The sequence below is a fragment of the Dreissena polymorpha genome, chromosome 4, assembly GCF_020536995.1.
Source record: "Dreissena polymorpha isolate Duluth1 chromosome 4, UMN_Dpol_1.0, whole genome shotgun sequence".
Lineage (NCBI taxonomy): Eukaryota > Metazoa > Mollusca > Bivalvia > Myida > Dreissenidae > Dreissena > Dreissena polymorpha.
The window spans coordinates 85406618-85434025 of NC_068358.1; the positions used below are offsets into that span (position 1 = coordinate 85406618).

At 35.5% G+C, this 27408-nt stretch overlaps 1 protein-coding gene across 1 annotated transcript in view; it reads right to left on the minus strand.

The window, feature by feature from the left end:
- Nucleotides 1–23611, minus strand: part of LOC127878565 (CUB and sushi domain-containing protein 1-like) — a 30863-nt gene extending 7252 nt beyond the window's left edge. The window contains exons 1-20 of the mRNA XM_052425096.1: nucleotides 23601–23611; nucleotides 19376–19526; nucleotides 18783–19021; nucleotides 18276–18457; nucleotides 15673–15773; nucleotides 15249–15511; nucleotides 14724–14894; nucleotides 12718–12758; nucleotides 10759–10837; nucleotides 10559–10598; nucleotides 7403–7442; nucleotides 6093–6166; nucleotides 4811–4994; nucleotides 4503–4580; nucleotides 4167–4340; nucleotides 3641–3817; nucleotides 2805–2978; nucleotides 1916–2089; nucleotides 1524–1697; nucleotides 622–795 (exon numbers count right to left, since the gene is read on the minus strand). Of these exons, the coding sequence (XP_052281056.1) occupies nucleotides 622–795; nucleotides 1524–1697; nucleotides 1916–2089; nucleotides 2805–2978; nucleotides 3641–3817; nucleotides 4167–4340; nucleotides 4503–4580; nucleotides 4811–4994; nucleotides 6093–6166; nucleotides 7403–7442; nucleotides 10559–10598; nucleotides 10759–10837; nucleotides 12718–12758; nucleotides 14724–14894; nucleotides 15249–15511; nucleotides 15673–15773; nucleotides 18276–18457; nucleotides 18783–19021; nucleotides 19376–19526; nucleotides 23601–23605 (2695 nt within the window). The 5' untranslated portion in view covers nucleotides 23606–23611. The remainder of the gene's footprint in view (nucleotides 1–621; nucleotides 796–1523; nucleotides 1698–1915; nucleotides 2090–2804; nucleotides 2979–3640; nucleotides 3818–4166; nucleotides 4341–4502; nucleotides 4581–4810; nucleotides 4995–6092; nucleotides 6167–7402; nucleotides 7443–10558; nucleotides 10599–10758; nucleotides 10838–12717; nucleotides 12759–14723; nucleotides 14895–15248; nucleotides 15512–15672; nucleotides 15774–18275; nucleotides 18458–18782; nucleotides 19022–19375; nucleotides 19527–23600) is intronic.
- Nucleotides 23612–27408: the final 3797 nt, after the last annotated feature.

Consider the following 27408-nt stretch of genomic DNA (forward strand, 5'->3'; position numbering starts at 1 on the left):
GTATGGTTGTAGTACAAGAAGCATAAGGAGTTGCAGGTTTTATTGTGTATATTGTTTTGTTGTAGAAATTGACGCTATAGCAATAGCAGCATAATTATTATAAGTAATAGTAGTAATAGTAGTTTTTGTTGTTGTAGTAGATCTAATAGTAGGAGTATTAGTTTGTTGTAGAAATAGACGCTATAGCAGTAGTAGCATAATTATTATAAGTTATAGTAGTAATAGTAGTTTTTGTTGTGGTAGTAGAACTAAAAGAAGTGTTAGTAGAAGTAGTGTCAGTTGAAACAATAATTATATTCTTCCACGCGTGTGCTTTGTAATTTTTCAATTATGGAATAGTATACGCTATCCCCTCAAATTATATAAAGGCGATACATTATGTGTGTATGTCAATGACTGAACAAAGGAAAAGTCATCATTTCAATGTTTGTGTAATTGCTAGCTCTATCTAAAACAGTAGTTTTGTTTTTCAGTCGCATAAACACCAATAAAAATTTGATAACATTTGACATTTATAGAGTGAATACAATCTTTTAGTTTTTCCATGTTTGGACAATCAAGTCTATACATCGAGATATATCGATTAGAACTATAACAATTTCTTATTTACGAAACATATACCTATAATTCTACATATTGGTACTGTGCCATTCCAGGTCCCATCAGCCTTGCAAACCAAGCTTTTGCTTCCAACTAGTCGGTAGCCGGCATCGCAGGTGAATATAGACAGTCCCAAAACGGTTGTTGAGAGTATTGTAACATTCCCGTTGGCGGGCTTACGCAGTGACCCACAGTCTTCGAGAAAGACATTATGTAGTACATATGATATTTTGCTATAGGATTGTACGAAAAGTATTCAAAGTCGATATAAGTGACTCGCTACTATAAATATGAATACCATTAATAATACTAATAAGGTATGGACTTGCTTTTGGAGTTTGTTTTTATCAACTCAAATATTAGCGTTTAGTGCTATTGAGTATTTACTCCGCAGAATATTGTTGTGTTTGTAAAAGTTCCGGATTATTCGTTTAAGCATTTGCATTGTTCAACAACGTAAGGCATAGTCCGTGCTTTTTTTGAAGAATATACCACACATAATTATTATCCTTCTTGGTCGAAAGAAAACAAAGACTAGGATTGGGAATATATATTCTGCTACCTTCCACATACTCCGTATTATATTAAATATTTTTTTACAGAAAATTAAATGTACACATAAATTAACGCAGTTAAATGTAACTGGTGAAGTATGTCCACTATATTTAACGATTCTAATGACAGCAATTATATATTAAAATAGTATTGTAAACATAAACAATTCAAGCTCTTGAAAGTAGCAGTATATTTCCCTTTATACTAAAAAATGACAGCGTAGCTTTCTGGATCTTTGGCAGATACCTTGCATGCCTTTTTTGTTACAGGAGATAGAACCAACATCAGATCGACTATGTAGCATGTAACATGTCGCATATTAACGTTTTACAGAACGAAAACAATCAGAAGACAATAAAAGCAAGTACCTTTGATTCTACATGTTGGCTCCGTGCCATTCCAAGTACCATCTGCTTGGCAAATCAAGCTTCCACTTCCAATAAGATCGAAACCGTCGTCGCATGAGAACACGGACAGTCCCAAATACGTTGATGCGTTTACTGCCATCCGCCCATTGGTTGGCTGTTTCAAAGGCCCACACACTTGCATGGAGGAAATACATCGGCCATTTATAAAATATGTACTGTCTTTTATATTGTTAATCGATCATTTAAATAGAGTTGTTATAATATTATGTCAACACCCGCTAGGCGTTTGAATGCAACATGCTTTTTGTCAGTGGATTTACATTCAATGCGATTTTTATTGCCGACAAGTTATCATCATAAAATGTAAACACGTGTTTTCACCCCCGAAATACCTTTGATTTTACATGTTGGTATTGTGTCATTCCAATTCCCATCTGCCTTGCACACCAAGTTTTTACTCCCAACAATATCATAACCCGCGTTGCAAGAGAATGTTGAGAGCCCCATATATGTTGTTGCAATTACTGTCATCCGTCCATTGATCGGATGGTACAAAGGTCCACAATCTTGAATAGACGCAGTAAGTGGTACGATTAGTAGGCTTATCAATATTTATTAATGATAATGCATATTCTACTGAGATATATTAATATTGTGCAATAATAATAATAACAATAATAATAATAATAATAATAATTATATAATAATAATAATATAAATTATTATAATAATAATAATTATTATTATTATTATAATAATAATAATATTATTATTATTATTATTTTTATTATTATTATTATTATTTTTATTATTATTATTATTCTTATTTATTTATTTAATCATTATTATTAATATTATTAATAATAATTAATAATAATAATAATATTATTATAATTATTATAGTATTAGTATTATTATTTTAATAAATATAAATTTTATTAGTATACGTATTAATAAGAGCATGGTTATCATAACGATAAATAACGAAACATGAATAATAATAATAATAATAATAATTATAAAAAATATAATAATAATAATAATATTAGTAGTAGTAGTATTATTATTATTATTATTATTATTATTATTATTATTATTATATAAATTATTATTATTTATATTATTGTTATAATTATTATAAGTTTTATATATTACTACTACTACTACTACTACTACTACTACTAGAGCGAACAGAATCTGTGAGGTTTCCGATATTTGAATTTTACAGATCAAAATATAACGGTTGGAACAATATTAATATTATATTTACACAACATATACCTATGATAGTACATATCGGCACTGTGCCATTCCATGTACCATCAGCCTGGCAAACCAAGCTTTTGCTTCCAACTAGTCGGTAGCCAACATCACAGGTGAATACAGACAGTCCCAGATAGGATGCTGAGATGACTGTCACATTCCCATTGGCGGGCTTGTTCAATGGTCCACAGGCTTAAATAAAAACAGTATGTACTTCATGTAATATTATTTGCTCAAGGTTTGTACGACAGGTATTCAAAGTCGATATATTTGACTAACGTACTATTATTTTTAATACCAATAATAAAAATAAGGACTTTCTCAAATGCGAAGTTAATCGTATGAATATAAAACCTTTCCGCCTCATCTTAAGTTACAATATAGTACTAAACAAATTACTAAGTATGTTAAAGAAGGTCCGATAAAATGCTTTACTTGAAAATAATAGTTTAAGCCTGAGTTTAAGTTTTGTAGTTTTTTGCAAAATATTCAACCACAAAGAACAAATGCATAGGACACGAGTAGTTAAGTAAGGACATTTTTAAAGTGCACTACAAGTTCCTTACTTTAAGGAACATGATCATTTCTTATACAATTTAGTATACTTAAAATCAATCAGATGGACAAATTGATTGGCACATTATGCATTTACTTACTTAATGTCACGCAACCTCTCGGCGTTTGAATACAAAATCAATATGCAAATAGTTTGAAATGCAAAGAAATATGTATTTATGCTTAGATTTCATCCCAAAAGGTATTAAATGCTGATTTATCTTTCGGATACAAGCGATTGTCTTTAGAGTAAAATATGTCTACAACTGGCATATTCAGATATTTTACCAAATATTTACCTCTTTTTATTCGACAAATCGGTTGTGTTCCATTCCATGTCCCATTTTCCGTGCACACCAATGTTTTACTCCCAACCATATCAGAGCCACTGTTGCAAGAGAATGTAGCAAGCCCCATGTATGTCGTTGCACTGACTGTTATCCATCCATTGTTCGGCTGGTTCAAAGGTCCACAATCTTAAATAGAATCAATACGGTGATACATAGACAAAACAAGACAAGAAAAAACAAGACGAATTATTTCGAAACAAACAACTTAAACCAACAGTGACACAAAATTCATTATAGAGTTGAAACATTGTTTAAACGTTATGCTCGTGGAAATTGTAGTACTAATAGCTGTACTAGTAGTATAATTAGTACTAGTATAATTATTTATAAAAGAAGTTGTGTACGAAATTTTCAAGATCTTCTGAAGCATTATTCTTTTAAATGTAATAGTTCTGAGAGGTTTCCTACAAACAAACTGAAGGGCATACAGGTCAAAGAAAAACCTAGTATCGAATGCTCCTTCAAAACAACTTACCCTTTATCCGGCAATACACACTCTGTCCAGACCATGTTCTGTTAGCCTGACATCGGCGGACATTGTTTCCAATTAAATCAAATCCGCGATCGCAACGGAGGGTGACGCTTTTCGGATAGGAAGTTCCATTTGGTGCATCCACCGAACCGTTAACAAGCGTCAACATTCCACAGTCTAAAATACATTTTGATCAGTTTTGTTGAATCATGTTCTGACAAGCAACGTTTGGAATGCAATAAGTGTTTTCTATTTAGTCCCAAAGCATACACATGATACCAATACTATTTTGTTTTCAATAGTTTACATATTAATATTAGCATTGCAAACAAAATGTACCTAATTGGATTTGCCAAAACGAGGTATTTGTAATGGCCACCGACCTTGCTCCACAGCTCACGTAACCTTGCACAAGTCCTGGGGTTCAATAAACTTTAGATTTAATAATGTATAGCCTTTGTTTGATAGGCGTTGAAGGCAAAATATCTTGACTTTGAAAATCAATATAATAGATTTTGAAACAATATTACTGGTATATTGTATATAGTATAAACTTCATTATGTATTACGTTTGAAGACGCTTAAACGGTTCGTTTTTTTAAATATTGGAGCAAATTACTCTTAAACTTATATGCATGTTTTTTTACCAGACGGTACGTTCACGTGGTAGTCTGTATCAATATTATATGTGTAGCTTAGAGTAATGTTCATCCGCCTGTTATTTTCGTCATAAACAACGTTCTTTGATGTCGTGACATCGAAGCGTTCTACCAGTTTTCCAATGGACGTTTGGTACACTTCAATGAATACCGATGATTTTTGCCTTTGAAACTGCAATGTTGTTAGCAACACCATTAATAAATAAATGCGGACAATTAATAATTAGTAGTCCTGACAGTGTAAAACATAAATATTGCGTTTGTGTATACAATTATATGTTTACAAACTGTGTTTAAAACTTCTAATTAAAATTTTTAATTCGTATTTTGTGTGTCAAGTGAACATGTAACATTCAATTTAGTCCGTGCAATCAACAAATAAACGTAAACATTACATGTATGCAAGCGTATATACAAATTTAAATTCATAAATAGTTCATTGTCACTTTTTTTGGTCTTTTATGAAAGGCTAGTGTTCCATGTAGGTTGCTTATTGGCAATTACGAGGTGCCTAGTAGTTGTAAATGCTTTTAACCTATTGATTGTTGTCAACAGCCACTTGCTTAATGAAACTTGTCGGTTTCAACTAAGAAACCGTATACTTAAGTTTCAAGCTGCACAAAGGAATTGAATAACATATCAATAGATAATATCCGAATGTTAATATTAAGTTTCTTATCCAAAATCTACTACTTTTCAAAGATAATAACTTGTGAGTTAAAGCTCATTTTGATTCTTAAGAGTAGCTTTCATTTAGATTTACATACACATTAGTGTCCTTATTGTCAATTAATCAAGGGAATTCGATTTCTTAGTTGGATAAGACCTATGACCAGAACAACTCTGCCGGCTATGAAAAAGAGACATTAGAAATCAGCAAACAAAATCTGTTTGTTCGTGTGTGTGGTTGTTCCCCGTTTGTAGTCGGAAAAATGCATTAAACAACCAACATCGTGTATGAATCAAGCATCAAGAATTTAGTAAACAACAATTGTCAATCGGCGAAAGGCATGACAAATGGGCCTTTTTGATAGATTTTCGAGTTCGGCGTTGCAATAGTCAATCACAATTGCATTTAGCAACCTTCTTATAAGAGTAACTTTCTCCGTAGTAAAAGAAATATACTTGCATTACTTCTATGATCTTTTAAATTTAAATAATTTTCAGAAGCCGAGATTTGCTATTTAATGTAATTGAATATAATTAAATTAAAATGATTACAACACTGAAATATATTGACTATGTTAACACTATTCTACAACTCAACTACCAGTTGGTCGAAGACAAGGATCCATGAGTTCGAACATCCAACTCTTTCTGCTCGTACTGGCATTGGGCCCCGAACTGAAACGAATTTTTACAATAAACAAGTAACATGTTAAACAATGTGTATGCGTTGATTAATAATCAATGATACAGTTATGCACCAGTAATTAACGCGTCCCGTCACCTTTTTCTTTAACTGTGTAAGGAACGTGGTATACAAAACCATGCATACTGCAAGGGATGGAAATGTGTATTGAAATAGTTTTATGAGAAGCGATTATCACACCAAAGCTAATATAAAGAATTCAGTCGATCAATAAAGTCACACCTTAACAACGCATGATTGTGTCCATAGGTGTCGCTTGTCAAATTAACTTTGTAAATTTGCGGTCTGCTCAAGTATTATAACAAAATTGCAACAAATGTTGCAAAAAGGTGAATGAATTGTTAGATGGATGAATAAATACTGTTTGCATACACCCAAGTTTGCATGCAGGGGAACTGCTAAATTCAAATTATTGATTCGGATCTGTATTCATTGAATGCATATTGTTGTGTTTAACCTACGATTAATGAGTATATTTTTGTATGGGTGTGCGTTTTGGATAAAGGAGAATATAAAGCTCGTATAAAGTGCAGACATGTTGCATTTATTTTGAAAGTTTATGGTTTATAAGAACATCGCTGAGAAAACAATGTTTTTTCAAAGCTGTTTTAAGACAACCGTTCCGAAAATTAATGTATGGGCAGCTATTTAACAACGTTAACAGACATTTTGATCTGAAAACTTTCCTTCATATGTAGGACTTAATACATTTGACGTAATTTTAAAGCACCGATTGTATTTATGTCAAGAACCCGCAGCAATTGTATAAATTATTAATAATTTTTATTATTTAAAAAAACCCACAGTATTAAACTATGTGTATGCACGTTTGAGGATGTGGGGAATTGTTTATTTTGAATCATGGTATGAACGAGTGTACAGCGCTTACCTGATACAGCAATCCTTATACACTGTATAGTGCTGCTTACCTGATACAGCAATCCTTATACACTGTACAGTGCTGCTTACCTGACACAGCAATCCTTATACACTGTATAGTGCTGCTTACCTGATACAGCAATCCTTATACACTGTATAGTGCTGCTTACCAGATACAGCAATCCTTATACACTGTATAGTGCTGCTTACCTGATACAGCAATCCTTATACACTGTATAGTGCTGCTACCTGATACAGCAATCCTTACACACTGTATAGTGCTGCTTACCTGATACAGCAATCCTTATACACTGTATAGTGTTGCTTACCTGATACAGCAATCCTTACACACTGTATAGTGCTGCTTACCTGACACAGCAATCCTTATACACTGTATAGTGCTGCTTACCTGATACAGCGATCCTTATACACCGTATAGTGCTGCTTACCTGATACAGCAATCCTTATACACTGTATAGTGCTGCTTACCTGATACAGCAATCCTTATACACTGTATAGTGCTGCTTATCTGATACAACAATCATAATACACTGTAAAGTGCTGCTTACCTGATACAGCAATCCTTACACACTGTATAGTGCTGCTTACCTGACACAGCAATCCTTATACACTGTATATTGCTGCTTTCCTGATACAGCAATCCTTATACACTATATAGTGCTGCTTACCTGACACAGCAATCCTTATACACTGTAGAGTGCTGCTTACATGATACAGCAATCCATATACACTGTATAGTGCTGCTTACCTGATACAGCAATCCTTATACACTATATAGTGCTGCTTACCTGACACAGCAATCCTTATACACTGTATAGTGCTGCTTACCTGATACAGCAATCCTTATACACTGTATAGTGCTGCTTACCTGATACAGCAATCCTTATACACTGTAAAGTGCTGCTAACCTGACACAGCAATCCTTATACACTGTATAGTGCTGCTTACCTGATACAGCAATCCTTATACACTGTATGGTACTGCATACCTGATACAGCAATCCTTACACACTGTATAGTGCTGCTTACCTGATACAGCAATCCTTATACACTGAAAAGTGCTGCTACCTGATACAGCAATCCTTACACACTGTATAGTGCTGCTTACCTGATACAGCAATCCTTATACGCTGTATAGTGCTGCTTGCCTGATACAGCAATCCTTATACACTGTATAGTGCTGCTTACCTGACACAGCAATCCTTATACACGGTATAGTGCTGCTTACCTGATACAGCGATCCTTATACACTGTATAGTGCTGCTTACCTGATACAGCAATCCTTATACACTGTATAGTGCTGCTTACCTGATACAGCAATCCTTATACACTGCATAGTGCTGCATACCTGATACAGCAATCATAATACACTATATAGTGCTGCTTACCTGACACAGCAATCCTTATACACTGTATAGTGCTGCTTACCTGATACAGCAATCCATATACACTGTATAGTGCTGCTTACCTGATACAGCAATCCTTATACACTGTATAGTGCTGCTTACCTGATACAGCAATCCTTATACACTGTATAGTGCTGCTACCTGATACAGCAATCCTTACACACTGCATAGTGCTGCTTACCTGATACAGCAATCCTTATACACTGTATAGTGCTGCTTACCTGATACAGCAATCCTTACACACTGTATAGTGCTGCTTACCTGACACAGCAATCCTTATACACTGTATAGTGCTGCTTACCTGATACAGCGATCCTTATACACTGTATAGTGCTGCTTACCTGATACAGCAATCCTTATACACTGTATAGTGCTGCTTACCTGATACAGCAATCCTTATACACTGTAAAGTGCTGCTAACCTGACACAGCAATCCTTATACACTGTATAGTGCTGCTTACCTGATACAGCAATCCTTATACACTGTATGGTACTGCATACCTGATACAGCAATCCTTACACACTGTATAGTGCTGCTTACCTGATACAGCAATCCTTATACACTGAAAAGTGCTGCTACCTGATACAGCAATCCTTACACACTGTATAGTGCTGCTTACCTGATACAGCAATCCTTATACGCTGTATAGTGCTGCTTGCCTGATACAGCAATCCTTATACACTGTATAGTGCTGCTTACCTGACACAGCAATCCTTATACACGGTATAGTGCTGCTTACCTGATACAGCGATCCTTATACACTGTATAGTGCTGCTTACCTGATACAGCAATCCTTATACACTGTATAGTGCTGCTTACCTGATACAGCAATCCTTATACACTGCATAGTGCTGCATACCTGATACAGCAATCATAATACACTATATAGTGCTGCTTACCTGACACAGCAATCCTTATACACTGTATAGTGCTGCTTACCTGATACAGCAATCCATATACACTGTATAGTGCTGCTTACCTGATACAGCAATCCTTATACACTGTATAGTGCTGCTTACCTGATACAGCAATCCTTATACACTGTATAGTGCTGCTACCTGATACAGCAATCCTTACACACTGCATAGTGCTGCTTACCTGATACAGCAATCCTTATACACTGTATAGTGCTGCTTACCTGATACAGCAATCCTTACACACTGTATAGTGCTGCTTACCTGACACAGCAATCCTTATACACTGTATAGTGCTGCTTACCTGATACAGCGATCCTTATACACTGTATAGTGCTGCTTACCTGATACAGCAATCCTTATACACTGTATAGTGCTGCTTACCTGATACAGCAATCCTTATACACTGTATAGTGCTGCTTATCTGATACAGCAATCATAATACACTGTAAAGTGCTGCTTACCTGATACAGCAATCCTTACACACTGTATAGTGCTGCTTACCTGACACAGCAATCCTTATACACTGTATAGTGCTGCTTACCTGATACAGCAATCCTTATACACTATATAGTGCTGCTTACCTGACACAGCAATCCTTATACACTGTAGAGTGCTGCTTACATGATACAGCAATCCATATACACTGTATAGTGCTGCTTACCTGATACAGCAATCCTTATACACTGTATAGTGATGCTTACCTGATACAGCAATCCTAATACACTGTATAGTGCTGCTTACCTGATACAGCAATCCTTATACACTATATAGTGCTGCTTACCTGATACAGCAATCCTTACACACTGTATAGTGCTGCTAACCTAATACAGCGATCCTTACACACTGTATAGTGCTGCTTACCTGATACAGCAATCCTTATACACTGTATAGTGCTGCTTACCTGATACAGCAATCCTTACACACTGTATAGTGCTGCTAACCTGACACAGCAATCCTTATACACTGTATAGTGCTGCTTACCTGATACAGCAATCCTTATACACTGTATAGTGCTGCTTACCTGACACAGCAATCCTTATACACGGTATAGTGCTGCTTACCTGATACAGCGATCCTTATACACTGTATAGTGCTGCTTACCTGATACAGCAATCCTTATACACTGTATAGTGCTGCTTACCTGATACAGCAATCCGTATACACTGTATAGTGCTGCATACCTGATACAGCAATCATAATACACTATATAGTGCTGCTTACCTGACACAGCAATCCTTATACACTGTATAGTGCTGCTTACCTGATACAGCAATCCATATACACTGTATAGTGCTGCTTACCTGATACAGCAATCCTTATACACTGTATAGTGCTGCTTACCTGATACAGCAATCCTTATACACTGTATAGTGCTGCTTACCTGATACAGCAATCCTTATACACTGTATAGTGCTGCTACCTGATACAGCAATCCTTACACACTGTATAGTGCTGCTTACCTGATACAGCAATCCTTATACACTGTATAGTGCTGCTTACCTGATACAGCAATCCTTACACACTGTATAGTGCTGCTTACCTGACACAGCAATCCTTATACACTGTATAGTGCTGCTTACCTGATACAGCGATCCTTATACACTGTATAGTGCTGCTTACCTGATACAGCAATCCTTATACACTGTATAGTGCTGCTTACCTGATACAGCAATCCTTATACACTGTATAGTGCTGCTTATCTGATACAGCAATCATAATACACTGTAAAGTGCTGCTTACCTGATACAGCAATCCTTACACACTGTATAGTGCTGCTTACCTGACACAGCAATCCTTATACACTGTATAGTGCTGCTTACCTGATACAGCAATCCTTATACACTATATAGTGCTGCTTACCTGACACAGCAATCCTTATACACTGTAGAGTGCTGCTTACATGATACAGCAATCCATATACACTGTATAGTGCTGCTTACCTGATACAGCAATCCTTATACACTGTATAGTGATGCTTACCTGATACAGCAATCCTAATACACTGTATAGTGCTGCTTACCTGATACAGCAATCCTTATACACTATATAGTGCTGCTTACCTGATACAGCAATCCTTACACACTGTATAGTGCTGCTAACCTAATACAGCGATCCTTACACAACGTATAGTGCTGCTTACCTGATACAGCAATCCTTATACACTGTATAGTGCTGCTTACCTGATACAGCAATCCTTACACACTGTATAGTGCTGCTAACCTGACACAGCAATCCTTATACACTGTATAGTGCTGCTTACCTGATACAGCAATCCTTATACACTGTATAGTGCTGCTTACCTGACACAGCAATCCTTATACACTGTATAGTGCTGCTTACCTGATACAGCAATCCTTATACACTGTATAGTGCTGCTTACCTGATACAGCAATCCTTATACACTGTATAGTGCTGCTTACCTGATACAACGATCATTATACACTGTATAGTGCTGCTTGTCTGATACAGCAATCCTTATACACTGTATAGTGCTGCTTACCTGATACAGCGATCCTTATACACTGTATAGTGCTGCTTACCTGATACAGCAATCCTTATACACTGTATAGTGCTGCTTACCTGACACAGCAATCCTTATACACTGTATAGTGCTGCTTACCTGATACAGCAATTCTTATACACTGTATAGTGCTGCTTACCTGATACAGCAATCCTTATACACTGTATAGTGCTGCTTACCTGATACAGCAATCATAATACACTGTATAGTGCTGCTTACCTGATACAGCAATCCTTACACACTGTATAGTGCTGCTTACCTGACACAGCAATCCTTATACACTGTTTAGTGCTGCTTACCTGATACAGCAATCCTTATACACTGTATAGTGCTGCTTACCTGACACAGCAATCCTTATACACTGTATAGTGCTGCTTACCTGATACAGCAATCCTTATACACTGTATAGTGCTGCTTACCTGATATAGCGATCCTTATACACTGTATAGTGCTGCTTACCTGATACAGCAATCCTTATACACTGTATAGTGCTGCTTACCTGACACAGCAATCCTTATACACTGTATAGTGCTGCTTACCTGATACAGCAATCCTTATACACTGTATAGTGCTGCTTACCTGATACAGCGATCCTTATACACTGTATAGTGTTGCTTACCTGATACAGCGATCCGTATACACTGTATAGTTATGCTTACCTGATACAGCAATCCCTATACACTGTATAGTGTTGCTTAACTGATACAGCGATTCTTATACACTGTATAGTGCTGCTAACCTGATACAGCAATCCTTATACACTGTATAGTGTTGCTTACCTGATACAGCGATCCTTATACACTGTATTGTGCTGCTTAATCTGCAACAGCCAAACATCAATTACAAGTGGATGATATTTTACGAAATTAACCCATTTATGCCTAGTGGACTCTCCCATCTTTCTAAATTGGATCAAATTATTTTCAAAATAAGTGATGTCTAGTATATTTATTTCTATATTTATAATATTTCTTACAGAAATTCATTTAAGCAAACAGCGCAGACCCTGATGAGACGCCGCATCGTGCGGCGTCTCATCTGTATCTACACTGTTTGCCAAGAACTTTTTTTTAGACGCTAGGCATAAATGGGTTAACATACACTGGATAAGCTCAACTAGCAAATATATATTAACAATACGTCAATATGTTTAGAATGTGATACATATAGTGTTTAAATGAAGGTAAAAAGCGTTTTAATTATCAATGTTATAGAGTTTATTCATATGGACTATAGTCTTATTTTTAGAAATATATATGTCTGAATATAAGCTACTCAACTCCTGAACGAAAATGTGTTGTTTAAAATATTGTTTCTAAGACTAACGTTAGTCAGTTCTTCTGAACATTTTTATTGTGTTCGTATTTATGTGTATAATGCTTTTGCTTTCCTAATTATCTTGATGACATTGTTCATAGCTTTTAGCTCATATGAGCAAGACGTTATGTATAATCTCTTTTTGGCTTCTTCCCACTCATTAAACCATATGGTTTGTTCATTCTTGACGAATCTTAATCAGAATGTATATCTTAAACAAAAACAGTTGGAGTTCAATTTAGGGTCAAGTGGGGTCAAAAACTAGATCGCACAGTTTACATAAAAAAAAACTATGTTACTCCTTAAGGAGCCACATGTATTACTCAATCTTGAATACACTTTGTAAAACTTCTAATCTTGACAATATCTTGGCAACAATTTTGTCTGCGTCTGTTATGATAAAAAACGAGTCACCAGGTAAAATCGTACAAAACTACAACAGCATAAACAAAATACGTCTAATAAGTAAAATTGCTATATGAATAAATCAATTTTGATAAAATTGGTCAGAATATTTATTTTGACAATATTGCTTAGCTTTAATCTGCGTAAGCTTGGATCAAAAACAGATCACCAAGTCATATTTTAAAAAGCAACAGCCTTGTTACCACTCTAGTAACCATAGTAAACAATGAATGAATGGTGATGAAATATGGTCACAATATTTAAATCAGATTATTTTGCCAGATATTGACTTTGGGTTGAGTAGGATGGGTTGCTATATCACCAAGTCCGATCTTAAAAAAACATGTATACACTTTTCATGTAGTTTTTTACCTAATTATGATTGTATACACTCTGCATGTAGTTTTCGACCTAATTATTATTGTATACACTTTTCATGTAGTTTTTGACCTAATTATGGTTGTATACACTCTATATGTAGTTTTTGACCTAATTATGATTGTGTACACTTTTCATGAAGTTTTTGACCTTATTATGATTGTATACACTCTTCATGTAGTTTTTGACCTAATTATGATTGTATACACTCTTCATGTAGATTTTTACCTAACAATGATTGTATACACGTTTCATGTAGATTTTGACCTAATTATGATTGTATACACTTTTCATGTCGTTTTTGACCTAATTATGATTGTATACACTCTTCGTGTAGTTTTTGACCTTATTATGATTGTATACACTTTTCAAGTAGTTTTCGACCTAATTATGATTGTATACACTTTTCATGTAGTTTTTTACCTAATTATGATTGTATACACTTTTCATGTAGTTTTTGACCTAATAATGATTGTATACACTCTTCATGTAGTTTTTGACCTAATTATGATGAGACATTTCTTAAATGTTTTCCTTGAAAATATCTAGAAAACGTGTAAAACTGGCGCCCGTTAAGTCAATCACTAGGTCATGAAGTCAAAGTTGCAACTATTGTATCACTTGAGCGCAGTTTAAAGCTTGAGAGCCATCGTGGCCAAATTGTTTAAAACTTATTCTCTGTTACCCATTGTTGTCGTCGGTTGCGTAGAAACAGAGACTGTGGTCTCGGCCGCCGTCATCAACCGAGGGTGTCCACGTGACGTTCATAGACATGTAGTGAAACGTGCCGTCAGAAGTCTTTGTCGCCACAGAGTGTTTCATTCCAAGAGCTGTCATTGTTGTGAAACCTCGCAAACTATAGAATACGAATTTTAAACTTTATAGTAGTATTTGAAAAAAATAGTCGTTACACATTATCAAGCGATAAATACTTGCTTAAATTAGATACCTTTTTATTTGCAGCTAAGTGACAAATTTTCTAAATACAATACATAAATGGTTACACTGAACATACAATTTTCATGCTTGTGATGCTGCTTTAGAACGGGCTATGCAACTAATAATTGGTTAAAATCTGTTAAGAAGTTTAAAACATAAAATGCAAAATTTTACTAATATAGCTTAGTCCGTATAAAAGTGTAAATTGTTTTGTTTATATCCATACAGAAAAACAAACTACGCAATTCACGATAAAAATGTGTTCGCTTACCTGTAACGACTTCTCGCCCGAATAGACACTTGAAATTGGTTACCCACGTCTATAGAGTAACATTCATCCGACGCTGGTGTGGGTGGCACAAACTGCGGAGCACTGTCGCACGTGCACCTGTCACATGGGGGAACGTGAAGCAGGAACTGCAGAGGTATGCTGCTCAGAGGCGTGGTGCTCATACGACTGCTAAAGTCTTCCACCTGGACGGCCACTGCATAGTAGCCGCTTTTCAACGGCGTGAAGGATATGGTGCATGCAGTCTAAGGGATATTGGGCAAATACAAGTATGTGTACAAGCAAGTCTCCAGTTTCTCACTGAATCGTATTGCGAAACAAATAATTACACACACTATTGATAATACTTCTTACATTTTTAATTATACGAGAATATGTATGTGTATCATTAATAATTGTAAGTTACCTGATTTATGTACGCCTCAGGTGTTGCGTTGCAAATTCCTCCGCATTCCTTAAATGTTGTGGCCCATCTGCATCTGACAATGTCCCCATCAACATCACCAACTACAAGATAGAATCGTTGCTATAACCACATCTTGCGTATATACATTTATTTGTCAACGCAAGTAACGCTAATGTTTTTAACTTTTCCGGTCGATGTGTCCGATTGCCATGCATCGAGAAGACTGGACAAGTCGGAGCCGTCCGCCGTCCGATGAGTGACACAGTTTAAAGGGATCTTTTCACGCTTTGGTAAATTGACAAAATTGAAAAAAGTTGTTTCAGATTCGCAAATTTTCGTTTTAGTTATGAAATTTGTGAGGAAACAGTAAAACTGAACATTTACCATGGTCTAATATAGCCATTATATGCATCTTTTGACGATTTTAAAACCTAAAAATTATAAAGCGTTGCAACGCGAAACGATTGAATAATTTGGAGAGTTCTGTTTTTATCGTTAAATTTTGTGAAACTACGAAGGTTGCTTATATAGGGTATAAAATACGCTCAATATGTGTGCACGGCGGAATAGCTCAGTAGGCTAAAGCGTTTTTACTTCAGGACTCCAGGGGTCACTGGTTCGAAACCTGGTCCGGGCAATGTTCTTTTCCTTTTTTTAATTTTATTCTTGATTTTTTACTGGAGCTTTTACGATCCAATGTTTACATTTATCGATATAAAACATTTAATGAATAAGTTAAAAAATGCCAACATCTGTGAAAAGGCCCCTTTAATACACCAGTCACCAATAGAGACCGATCATCGTCCGATCAGCGGATGAGGCATTTTTCCGATCATCGGGCTGGCGCCCGGCCGATGATCGCACCACGGTCACCGGGTCATTTTGTAGCATCGAGCGGCGTCCGGGTTAATGTTAAGTCTCACAAAAAATTTTAACCGACGTCGGGGTCGGGAAGGAATGGAGTTGAGATCGAAAAATCATCGGAAGATCAAAGCACGATGAATCTGTCCATGGGAAATATCTAGATTTTTTGTCGATACAGTTACAAACAATCCGATGTCGGGTGATCGTCGGGCGTTAAACGGGCATTGATCGACCTCAGAGTTAATCACATAACAAACGCACGCCTAAACAAATCCCAATCAAATCAACCTATGGTGAATGAGATTGAATGCGTGAATGCAAAAAGCGTAAAACTTGTATTCACAAAACAGTTTCTATTTTGTTTTTATCGAGCGAGCGCTATATTTCTAGGAACTACCACAATTCTTAAGCGTTTCCGTTGACCGCAGCATGTGAGTTTGGTTGGTGGTCACCATACCGGACAGGTGGGGTTTCCTCGGGTTACTTCGGCTACCCCCCACATAACGAGACCACATAAAAATCGCAAAACCATTCAGTAAAAAATGACATAGCTGAAAATTGCAGCTTTAATTAAAAAGTCGTCCCAATTTTCGTAAGTCTAGTGAGTTAATTAAGTCGGAGTGCTGGGGCACACTCTGGGTGCACACATAATGTAGCCTCTGGCACGGAAAGAACCTCATAAACTTCGAAATACACACACAAGTTGGTATCTTATCCTGCGGATGCGAGCGGGAAAAAATCGGAGGAAAAGGCACGGTACTCTTTAAACGAGTTTATGGAGCATATGTGTAATTACGTTGAATTCAAATGGTGCTTCATTGGCTGTAATGTTTCTGTTTAAGTGTATAGATTCTTTAGAGGGATGGATTCCACGGACGGAAGTCGTACAAGGTAGTAATGGAAGCTTCACCGAGGGCTTGGTCAAGGGTTACAGCTTAATTGATGCTTGAAATTATTGCAAGAAGAAACTTCGCGAAAGCAAACATCCCCTGTTTGTCGCATTGTACATAATTGTGGCGACTCGATTATTTTTAGTTTCGAATCATAAGGCAGATAGCCTAATTTTAAATTATCTGTGGCATTGTGTTTATTTCCAAGCCTTTTCTTAACGTATCTACGGGTCCGTTTAACGAGCCCATTCCAAAAACAAAATGGCGAAAAAAAACCACTATGATTTGTTTTCCTTATTTCCAAAAACAAATTACGAAAGTAATGTCTAATTATTATTATACCTCATATTTATTACAATAGCATTAACAACGTGAAAAACTATTACGCATCACTTACATGGTATTGTTCTTCTGATTTGTTTTCTTATAAAGAGTTATTTCAAATTCGTTTTCCCGAAATCAGTGGACTTCGGAAGGCGCATCGTAATTATGAGGCCGCACACATAACGCTCGGTTGCGGCCTAAGGCAGACAGCCTCGCGCAACACCCATATGATATATCGGCTGACTTTTTCACTGGTTTATGTGGCGTCACAAACACAGCAGTACTTAAACTTAAAATGGATTGAAAAGACATTGAAAGGAAGCAGATTGTTTTACAAGTGTAAAGGAGATTTGGTTATATCATATTTATCCATGTCTAGTTCAAAACATGGTCACAATCAGTTAAAAATATTTCTGCCAGGGAGTGAATAATTTTTTCTTCTGTGCCTTTATCGCAACATTGTGAAACAAGCCAAACATCACATTAAAAAAGGTATGTACACATGTAAGTATTTAATCATATTACCGGGCAATTGAATAGTGTATTTGCAACCAGCGATGAGTACTACAATAGGTGCCATGTCGACGGTGGGGGAGCGATTGATCCGTCCAGTTTCTGATCGGCGAGTCATGTTCACCGTGGCTTGTAAACTCCAATTGCTATCCGAACCATAAACAAGTGTAGATATCCAAGCTCCTCCTGTATATCTGAAATAACGTTATTTATATGTCAACTATAGTAAGTGCATAACAAGCGACAAAAAGACCCAGTGTACTGTTTTTTCTTCAAATAACTATAAACACCCTAATCGCATTTTAACTTACATTCAAACAAATGTTAACATATAAATGCATGACATATTTGTATAATTTAAGAGTTAATGCTATTATGACGCGATCTGTCATTCCAATACATATGTTATAGAACAGGAAGCTGTCCTAATATCAAATTCATTTGCGTCCTTGTACTAAATGCTTTAATTGCAAGTTTGTTTGTAATATCTAGGATTTAAATTCGTTTAAGATACGCTACCCGAACGTAAAGTCGGCTCTATCGGGTTTGTATGTTATTGTATTCCTTCCAGTGGTCCAGTCCTCTTTGTCGTTATAATCGGTACACAGGAACATAAGTGATCCGACCGATCCGGTACAACCAGAGAAACACGTCATGTTATCGGTTCCGATGAGTGTCCTTCTACTGATTGTTAGGTCGTTACAATTATAGTCGATAGAAAATGTTTTTCTCCAAGATATTCGAAAATGAATTTGAATCTGCAGAATAAAACGTGAGACGTTTGAACAGGACTTAAACATAATAATCTTAAAATTTGTAAGTTTGCTCGAAAAAAAAACGTTTTCGAAACACATTTACGGCAAACCTATAATCATCATCATAACTAATACTGATGTTAGCGGAAATATCGTCCGCATATTATATTTAATACTCAATTGCAGTATCTTATTCAGCTTTCTTTATCATCGACAAAAACGAATTTATTTAATATTCATTTATTTTATAAATTAAAGTGGAATGTATTCAATAATCATTATATGAAGATCATCATCTTTATTCCATTGACGTTTGAAATTTACAACCATGCTAGCCCTTATGGTCAGATTGCTCACCGCAGTCCCTGATGAATCTGGCTCCCACATGATAGTGGCTCCACGAAAGTGTGAACTCGAGGACCAGTCGAATCCAAGTATCGCAAACAAACACAGTGTTAAAACGACAGACATTGTGTGATGTTTTGAAAAGTCAGAAGTGCGTTTTTTTCTGAAATGACAAACGTTTTAAAGACCACACAACATCTGACATGAACAGTTCAAATAATTTTAAATATTTTTTAAAACAATGTAAAACTAGAAATGGCGCGGCAGAGGCCGACGCGTATCCCAACGCCGCATGTTTGATCCAGGGGCGCCCCATGGTTGGTAATGGGTCCATGCATAGTTGAGATTGACCGTATTGTCATAAGTGAAGTTCAGTATCAATTAGAAGTGAATCGGTGTAGAAATGAAGAAATTATAGTAAAAGACAATTTTGGATGGGTGTGGCCTATTATGTGCGGGGCGCCCCAGGGTTGGTAAAGGGGCCATACATAGTTGAGATTGACCTTATTGTCATAAGAGATGTTCAGTATCAATCTGAAGTAAATCGGTGTAGAAATGAAGCAATTTTAGTAAAAGGCAATTGTGGGTGGGCGTGTCCTATGTGGGCGGGGCGCCCCAGGGTTGGTAATGGCGCCATGCATAGTTGAGATTAACTGTATTGTCATAAAAGAGGTTTAGTATCAATTTGAAGTGAATCGGTGTAGAAATGAAGGTATTATAGTAAAAGGCAATTTTGGGTTGGCGTGGCCTATGTGGCCGGGGCGCCCCAGGGTTGGTAATGGGGTCATGCATATATGAGATTAACTGTATTGTCATAAGAGAGGTTCAGTATCAATTTGAAGTCCATCGGTGCAGAAATGAAGAAATTATAGTAACAGGCAATTGTGGGTGGGCGTGGCCTATGTGTGTGTGGCCTATGTGGGCGAGGCGCCCCAGGGTTGGTAATGGGGCCATGCATAGCTGAGATTGACCGTATTGTCATAAGAGAGGTTCAGTATCAATTTGAAGTGAATCGGTAAAGAAATTAAGAAATTATAAAAAAAGGCAATTTGGGTGGGCGTGGCCTATGTGGCCGAGGCGCCCCAGGGTTGGTAATGGGGCCATGCATAGTAGAGATTGCCCTTAGTGTCATACGAGAAGCTCAGTATCAATTTGAAGTCAATCGGTGCAGAAATGAAGAAGTTAATGTAAAATAACATAAAAAAATGAGTGAAAATCTATGACCCGGCCCCGCACCAACCCCCATAACTTTTGACACAGGGGTCAGATCAAAATTTTGTCACTGTCACCGTCGCACATATGCTCATAGCTACCATGTATGTAAGTTTCAAGGTTATAGTGCTAAAAGTGTAGGAGGAGCAGGTGGCCAGGACGGACGGACGGACGGACAGACGCACATTAAGGTAGCGCACCTTTAATGATTTCCCGCGATTTATTTTACGATCATTGCCGATCTTCAATGATCGGTCATTTCCGAGAGATGCATTTTATTTTTTTCAAACTTCGAATTTTGTTATATGTTTACGTAATTCCTTTAGAATGCATTATTTTCACAATAAATATTGACTTTGATCCAAATATCATCTGAAAAAATACGATTTCGCGATTTCTGCAAAGATTGGCGAGCCTTTTTACCTGTTTACTTATGGATATCTATTTTAAGCTCGCATAAGTGTGACGTTGCCGTGGCCTAGTGGTTAAGGCGATGTACTAGTAAACTCTTGAGATCTTCCCGCGCAGGTTCGAATCCTGCCGACATCACATACTTTTTGCGACACGTTTTATTTCTTTTCTAACGTAATTTGATTTAATGTAGCATATATGCTATGTTTTTTGTTTAATATGTTGAAATTTTTATGCACATCCTTCAATTTTTAAAATTGAAACAACGTTATGGCTAAATTGGGTGATTTACTGCTGAAAATACGAATGATGCATGTTGCATTTTTATTGTTATTTCAAAAAGTAAACGGTAAATCTGTCTATTTCTTGGTATTTTTGCTGTATATAGTGTTTCTATAAAAACTATGTTTAAAATATAACTTAAATGATACTATTTTGAATATTATGACACTTTGTTTTTAACCGACCCAATTTGTACTTGGCTGAAATCACTTACATTTCATGGCGCTCTTCCATAGATAAAAATTTGTAAAAAATAAATGTCTGTAAAAGAATACTTATTTCATCTTGTTTAAATTGTAAACACCTTTACTGCATCTATACACACCAACAGCATGCCCATATTTGGAAATTTGAATGAATTATGGAACTTTTATATACCCCAGGGGTGAAAATAAACTGAACAAAAGCTGAGCGTGGGGGTGGTTTTGAAAAAAACGGTATATTTTTTTTTAAAGCATGGAAAGCCTACCTACAAATGTGCATGTAGTTCAGTGAAATAATGCTGATTAAGAAAATAATTAATTAGATTATATTTGGATATGTTCCCATTAGAGGTGTGCTACCTTAATACAATATCCCCACTTTTTCTCCGAAAAACGTGGGGATAACAAAAGCCCCATTCGCGGTAAAGGGTCAATATATTAATTGTTTAGATTTGCGAGTCCACGCACATTATTAGAAGAATTATCATGTTTGTCCGTTGAACCGAAACGCATCTATTTAACAGAACGGTAACTACAACGAGTGATAATAATAAAGAAGATCGGCTAGTTGACTTCCCAGATTTCAATTTCTACTATATGCTATACTTGTCATTAGTTTCGCGAATATTATATTCATCATACGCTAATAAAGAAAAGTAGAATAAATATAATGTCGATACTTCTTTTACTTCATATTGTTTGCACGAAGATGCTAAGTATGTTTAATTGATATTAATTAACGTCTACTAGAGAAGATGATAAAAAGGTGCTATTATAATTTTATTTTTTTTTATAAAATCCAAATCTTGTTATAGTTTAGTCTAAATAAATGCATACTATTTTCAGTATATTTTTCATTTATGCATTCTTTGGTTGTATGGTTCTATGAACAAGTATTGATGTAGGTATATTATTTCAACGTTACCGCGCTCTATTTTTAGACTGATATACTTAGTAAGTCTCGGGTCCTAAGCCACTATTGTCGCTATAAAAAATAAACTTGTTCTCAATTGTAAATTGATATTGCTTGTCTATGTATTAAGCAAACAGACATCATAACTAAATTCCATGATGATCCGATAATAACACATGCATGATATACACGCTGGCGAATTTGAGTATACAGACATTCCAATTTCAGAATTAAATATCTGGCTTATTTTGCATTTTTCGACACATGTTCTTGTTAACTTTAATTTTAATTTATATTGAAATATATGTTTTATAGGGTTTTTACACATTTTATATAATTTCATGAATATTTGACAAAATCGTATAATATCCCTTTAAAATAAAAACACACGTTTACACGCATTATCATTCTAAAAATCTATATGTGTCTTGTTCTGAGAAAACTGGGCTTAATGCTTGTGCGTAAAGTGCCGTCCCAGATTAGGGACGACACTTTCCGCTTTTATGGTATTCTCATTAAAATTGGGCTTATAAAAATTGTTTAATCACAAATCGTTTCTTTTATCGCCAAGTATAATTGAATAAGGCTATAAGAATTATATACAATATTTGCAAAGGAAAACAATATTCATATACGGTAAGGTTAACATTTAAATACTATGATCTTTGTGATTTGAATTTAGTACACATGCAAAAGCTCAAAGCTGTATTTTTAATTTATTTTAAATGTATTTGAAAAAGAAAAGAATACGTGACAGCATACTTTAATCCATAATTGTAATATACTTTAACATTGGCAAGTTTCACGAACAATAACATTGTACACAAAGAAGCAAAACTAATTTAGAAGGAGCAATCCGCAGTTTAAGCATGGCATTTTTCTTTACTAATAAGCTGTAGATCATTCCTTCCAAACTAGCGTTCATCTAAGATTTACTTCGGAATGATATATATTCATACGTATTGTATTCATATTGAATAATCTTATAAATTTATAGGATATAATAAAGATATTGCATACAATTCTTTATTTTACAAATATTAATTTTAAATCTATTCAAATATTTAAATTATGAATGTATTCATAATTGTCATACTGATTTAATCGAATAGCATTAGCTTGATACTTTGTTCAGTTTATCGAATATGCATCAGGCTAGAATTAACTTCTAGCTCCCCGCGCATTTGTCCAAAAAACGAACAATAGATTGACTTACCGCATAAACAACTTGATGTCCAGTTCTGAACTGCAGCAAATAGGGTAGTCGATGCAATATATACTTGAAAGTCTTGCACATATATGTATCACATGGACGTTTTATCCAATCACTGCATCACGCGTTGATTGCATGTTTATAGGCACAAAAGCACTGTATCACCTAACATAGTAACACGTGCGCGACTTAGGCCAGTTCGACCATCATGCGAATAGCATGTCTAAATAAAGATCAATTGTATAATATGTACACTAATGTTTGTACCGAATGTTGTTATAAACCTTAACTAGCGGCCGCCAAAAATATCCAAACTTTGTATCGCTGACAAATTATAGCAAATAGTATACGGATCAAATAATGTTACTGCATTTATATTTTCAAATAAATTGACGTTTTTTGTGTCTGCTTTTATAGAATTTGATTTGAACTTCCAGTATGCCCGGAGCCGGTCAAGTAACATGTCAAATGAAGATTGAAAAAGAAGTTATATTTTACTTACCTTTTATACCAGAGGATAGTTTTGAAAGCAATACAGTAGTCTCTACCTGTAATAATACGATACATTAAAAACTGTTATTATTAAATCTTTACCCGCAAACATGTGAAGATTTATAATCATATTCAATTTCTATTTTTCACGGCAGCTATTATGTTCATTTGTTTTTTATTGCATCAGAACACTTAGATTTGTGTGGTAAAATCAATTGTGTGCATATTTAATGCATGATTGAGTGTTAACTGTTTCATATACTATTTAAATTTCGTGGTACTGCAGTATTCGGTGTCTTCACTTCTGAGTAAACAATTCAAGAGTTTCGACCGCTGGAGATATTACTCGTATAATCAAGTGGTTTCTCATGTTGCATCCCATTAATTGCTGTTGTACTTTCCGAGTTCTTTAAGTGCTTCTTGGAATTTTTGGACAAACAGTCAAACAGATGGAAAGAAACACGAAAGGAAGGATTTGCTCACGGCACGGAACGATATCGATCAATATGCAAAGCATATTTGTGATTCAAACTGAAGCACTAAAAAATAAATACTATTTTTTATTGTGTTTTCTATGTAGTACCTCAACGTCAGGCTTATTAATGTGATGCGCCATAGCCTGTTCTCTGTTTATAAGTTTCATCTAAATATCTGAATTACATAGATTGAATATCTGGTTGATTAATTGGTTAAAAACAATAACTTTATTAACGTCTGGGCTAAGCGTTGTTGTAAGAACCTATGCAACAATACCTTGCACTAACACAATGCATAAGCCGTATCAAAGGGATGAATGCAGATTGATTCCAGCGTCTTTAGTTTTCAGCTACGTTCCGATTTTTATGCATTCTAATTCAGACGGGCTGGTTATATTAGTTTGTCGTTTTCAGTTTGTACTTCTTTTCATCTTTTCATCTGTTCTGTCGTAGATAAAATGACATTTTTAAATTGTGCCGCGTGCACTCACGAAGTTTTGCTGCTGGTTGGATTCAATTTTAGCTCGGCTGTTTTTGGAGAAAACCTGAGGTGTTATCATAGACAACGCGTCGTCCGCCGTCCGCCGCCTGATAAAACCTTAACATTGGCTCTTAAATCATAGTGCTTCCACCTACAACTGTGAAATTTCATATGTAGATGCACCTTGATGAGTTCTACATGAAACACATTTTGGTTCTCTTGGTCAAAGGTCAAGGTCACTGTTACCTCTAATATAAAACTTCTGACAAGCTTTCATTTATTAAAAACTACACCCACAGCCGAGCGTTGGCACCCGCTATGCGGTGCTCTTGTTATAATAATATAATCCATTGTTTTAAAATGTTTAATTACCTATTGTGGTTCGTTTTTCTTTGGCATTTATATAGTAATTCAATAAAAAGACAAAACTTGTAACAAATCAGAACATATTGCTGCTATGGATATGAAACTTTACAAACTTATAAACCAGCATCATAATTTGGGCGCCAGAGTAAGGTAGACTCGCTGCATCCTGCGCCCAGTATCTGACTTCTGGCTTCTTGAACGTCCGTTGTTTGCCAATGCAATGGAACAAAATCAACAAAACACGCAATTACCTTTTATTTTTACGCAGTGCATTTCAAGGTCCTTGCAACATATTCTAACATATATTAGAGGCGAATTGAGAACTGACATAAATAAATGATAAATGTAACAGACTACTGGGTACTATCAAATTAATGTTGCAACAGCTGCTCTTTACAACACAATATGAACATGCATTATATGGCAGATTGATATTGTGATATATCTACGTTATAAATTACAACATATGTATGAGTAAAATTGTTAAAAAATGAATAATATTGATGGCGTTAGGTTTTCCCATTGCTGGCGCTGTCCAAAGTTTTGTGAGTGCAATTCAAGTCTCTGTTCATGGATACTGTTTGAACAGTTTGTTCAATATAAGCCTTTTATAAAACGCTTTGACATTAAATGTTATGTTAATACTAAAAGATAAAATAGGCCCATAATTAGGTGCTCGCACGAGAGCGCAAAAACAAACACGTTATTTATACGTGTTGTGCACTGCTTTTTCAAAAAGGCACCAATTTTGTAGATTTCAATATTGCTGGCTGGATAACGACAGCTGTTGGCGGTTTTCGTAAGAATATCGAGGAAGTTATATCTAATCTTGTACTTTCCACATGAGAACCAATCTTACATTGTGTATAATTGACTCTCTCTTGCCTGAATAAATGATATTATGAATCACAGATCATTGTTCTTATCAATATACTTTAAAGTACGTGTATAAACATGCGACGTTTACTTTAATTAAGTGCTATTAATGTATACCGCCAATATATTGTACATCAGTTTTCCTATATTGTGTATGTAGCATCAGATGTTTTTAATCGTTTGGGCTTTTTGACATAAATTTAATATAAAAAAATACGTGCATAATATTAATGTTAGCAAAAAAAGAGATCGAAATTTTAGGCATAGTACATTCTTAACTCGGATGGACAACCATTTTGCGTATAACCGGACAAATGTCAACGTTGGTGTACATTTGTGGTGGTCATTAATATGCGCATTAGCGGGAGCAAACAAGCGCGAAAAGTATACCTCCAAAAACATAAGTTATTCCACAGTATAGCAAAATAACACAAATTATTGTTCTTCTGTAAGCGCTATGCCCACAGAGATAATATTGCGTATGAAGCATCAGAATGTGGTCGTCTACAGATTTTCATAAAATAATACCCATAATACTCATATAGTCAAAACTTGCTAGGACTTATCTACAATTATACATATAAATTACTGTAAACTGATTTGTTCTTGAAACAATTTCTTGTTTGAATGTAACAAAGTTAATCGGTCCTCTTCAAAGTGTTCTGAAACCATGCCCGTTTTTTCAAAACTGGCTATGCATAAGGATAACGTATTTTGTTGTGTCAACTTGTCTCACATTTCGGCATATTGCGTTGGGTGGTACTTTTCGGCAGTATTGTAACAAGCTCTGGTTAAACTAAAAGCATCAAGTAATCCAACGTAGTAATAACAATGTATGTAATGAGATCGCCTACCGATCAAATTAATACATATTGCAATTCAATCGTTTATATGATTGAAGCGTTTACAAATATATGTAAATTGTTAATTGTAACAGCAGTTGTTGCTTCTTTGTTCAAATCAGTAGATGCAAATACAGCCCAAAGTGTAACGCGAACCTGTCAAACAATTTCAAACACTGGTGTAGGTAACACAATGCCGTGTGTATCACAACACGTAAATATCAACTTGCTTCATATTTCGACAGGTGTCGTCGGGCGGTATTCTTCGTATCTATTGG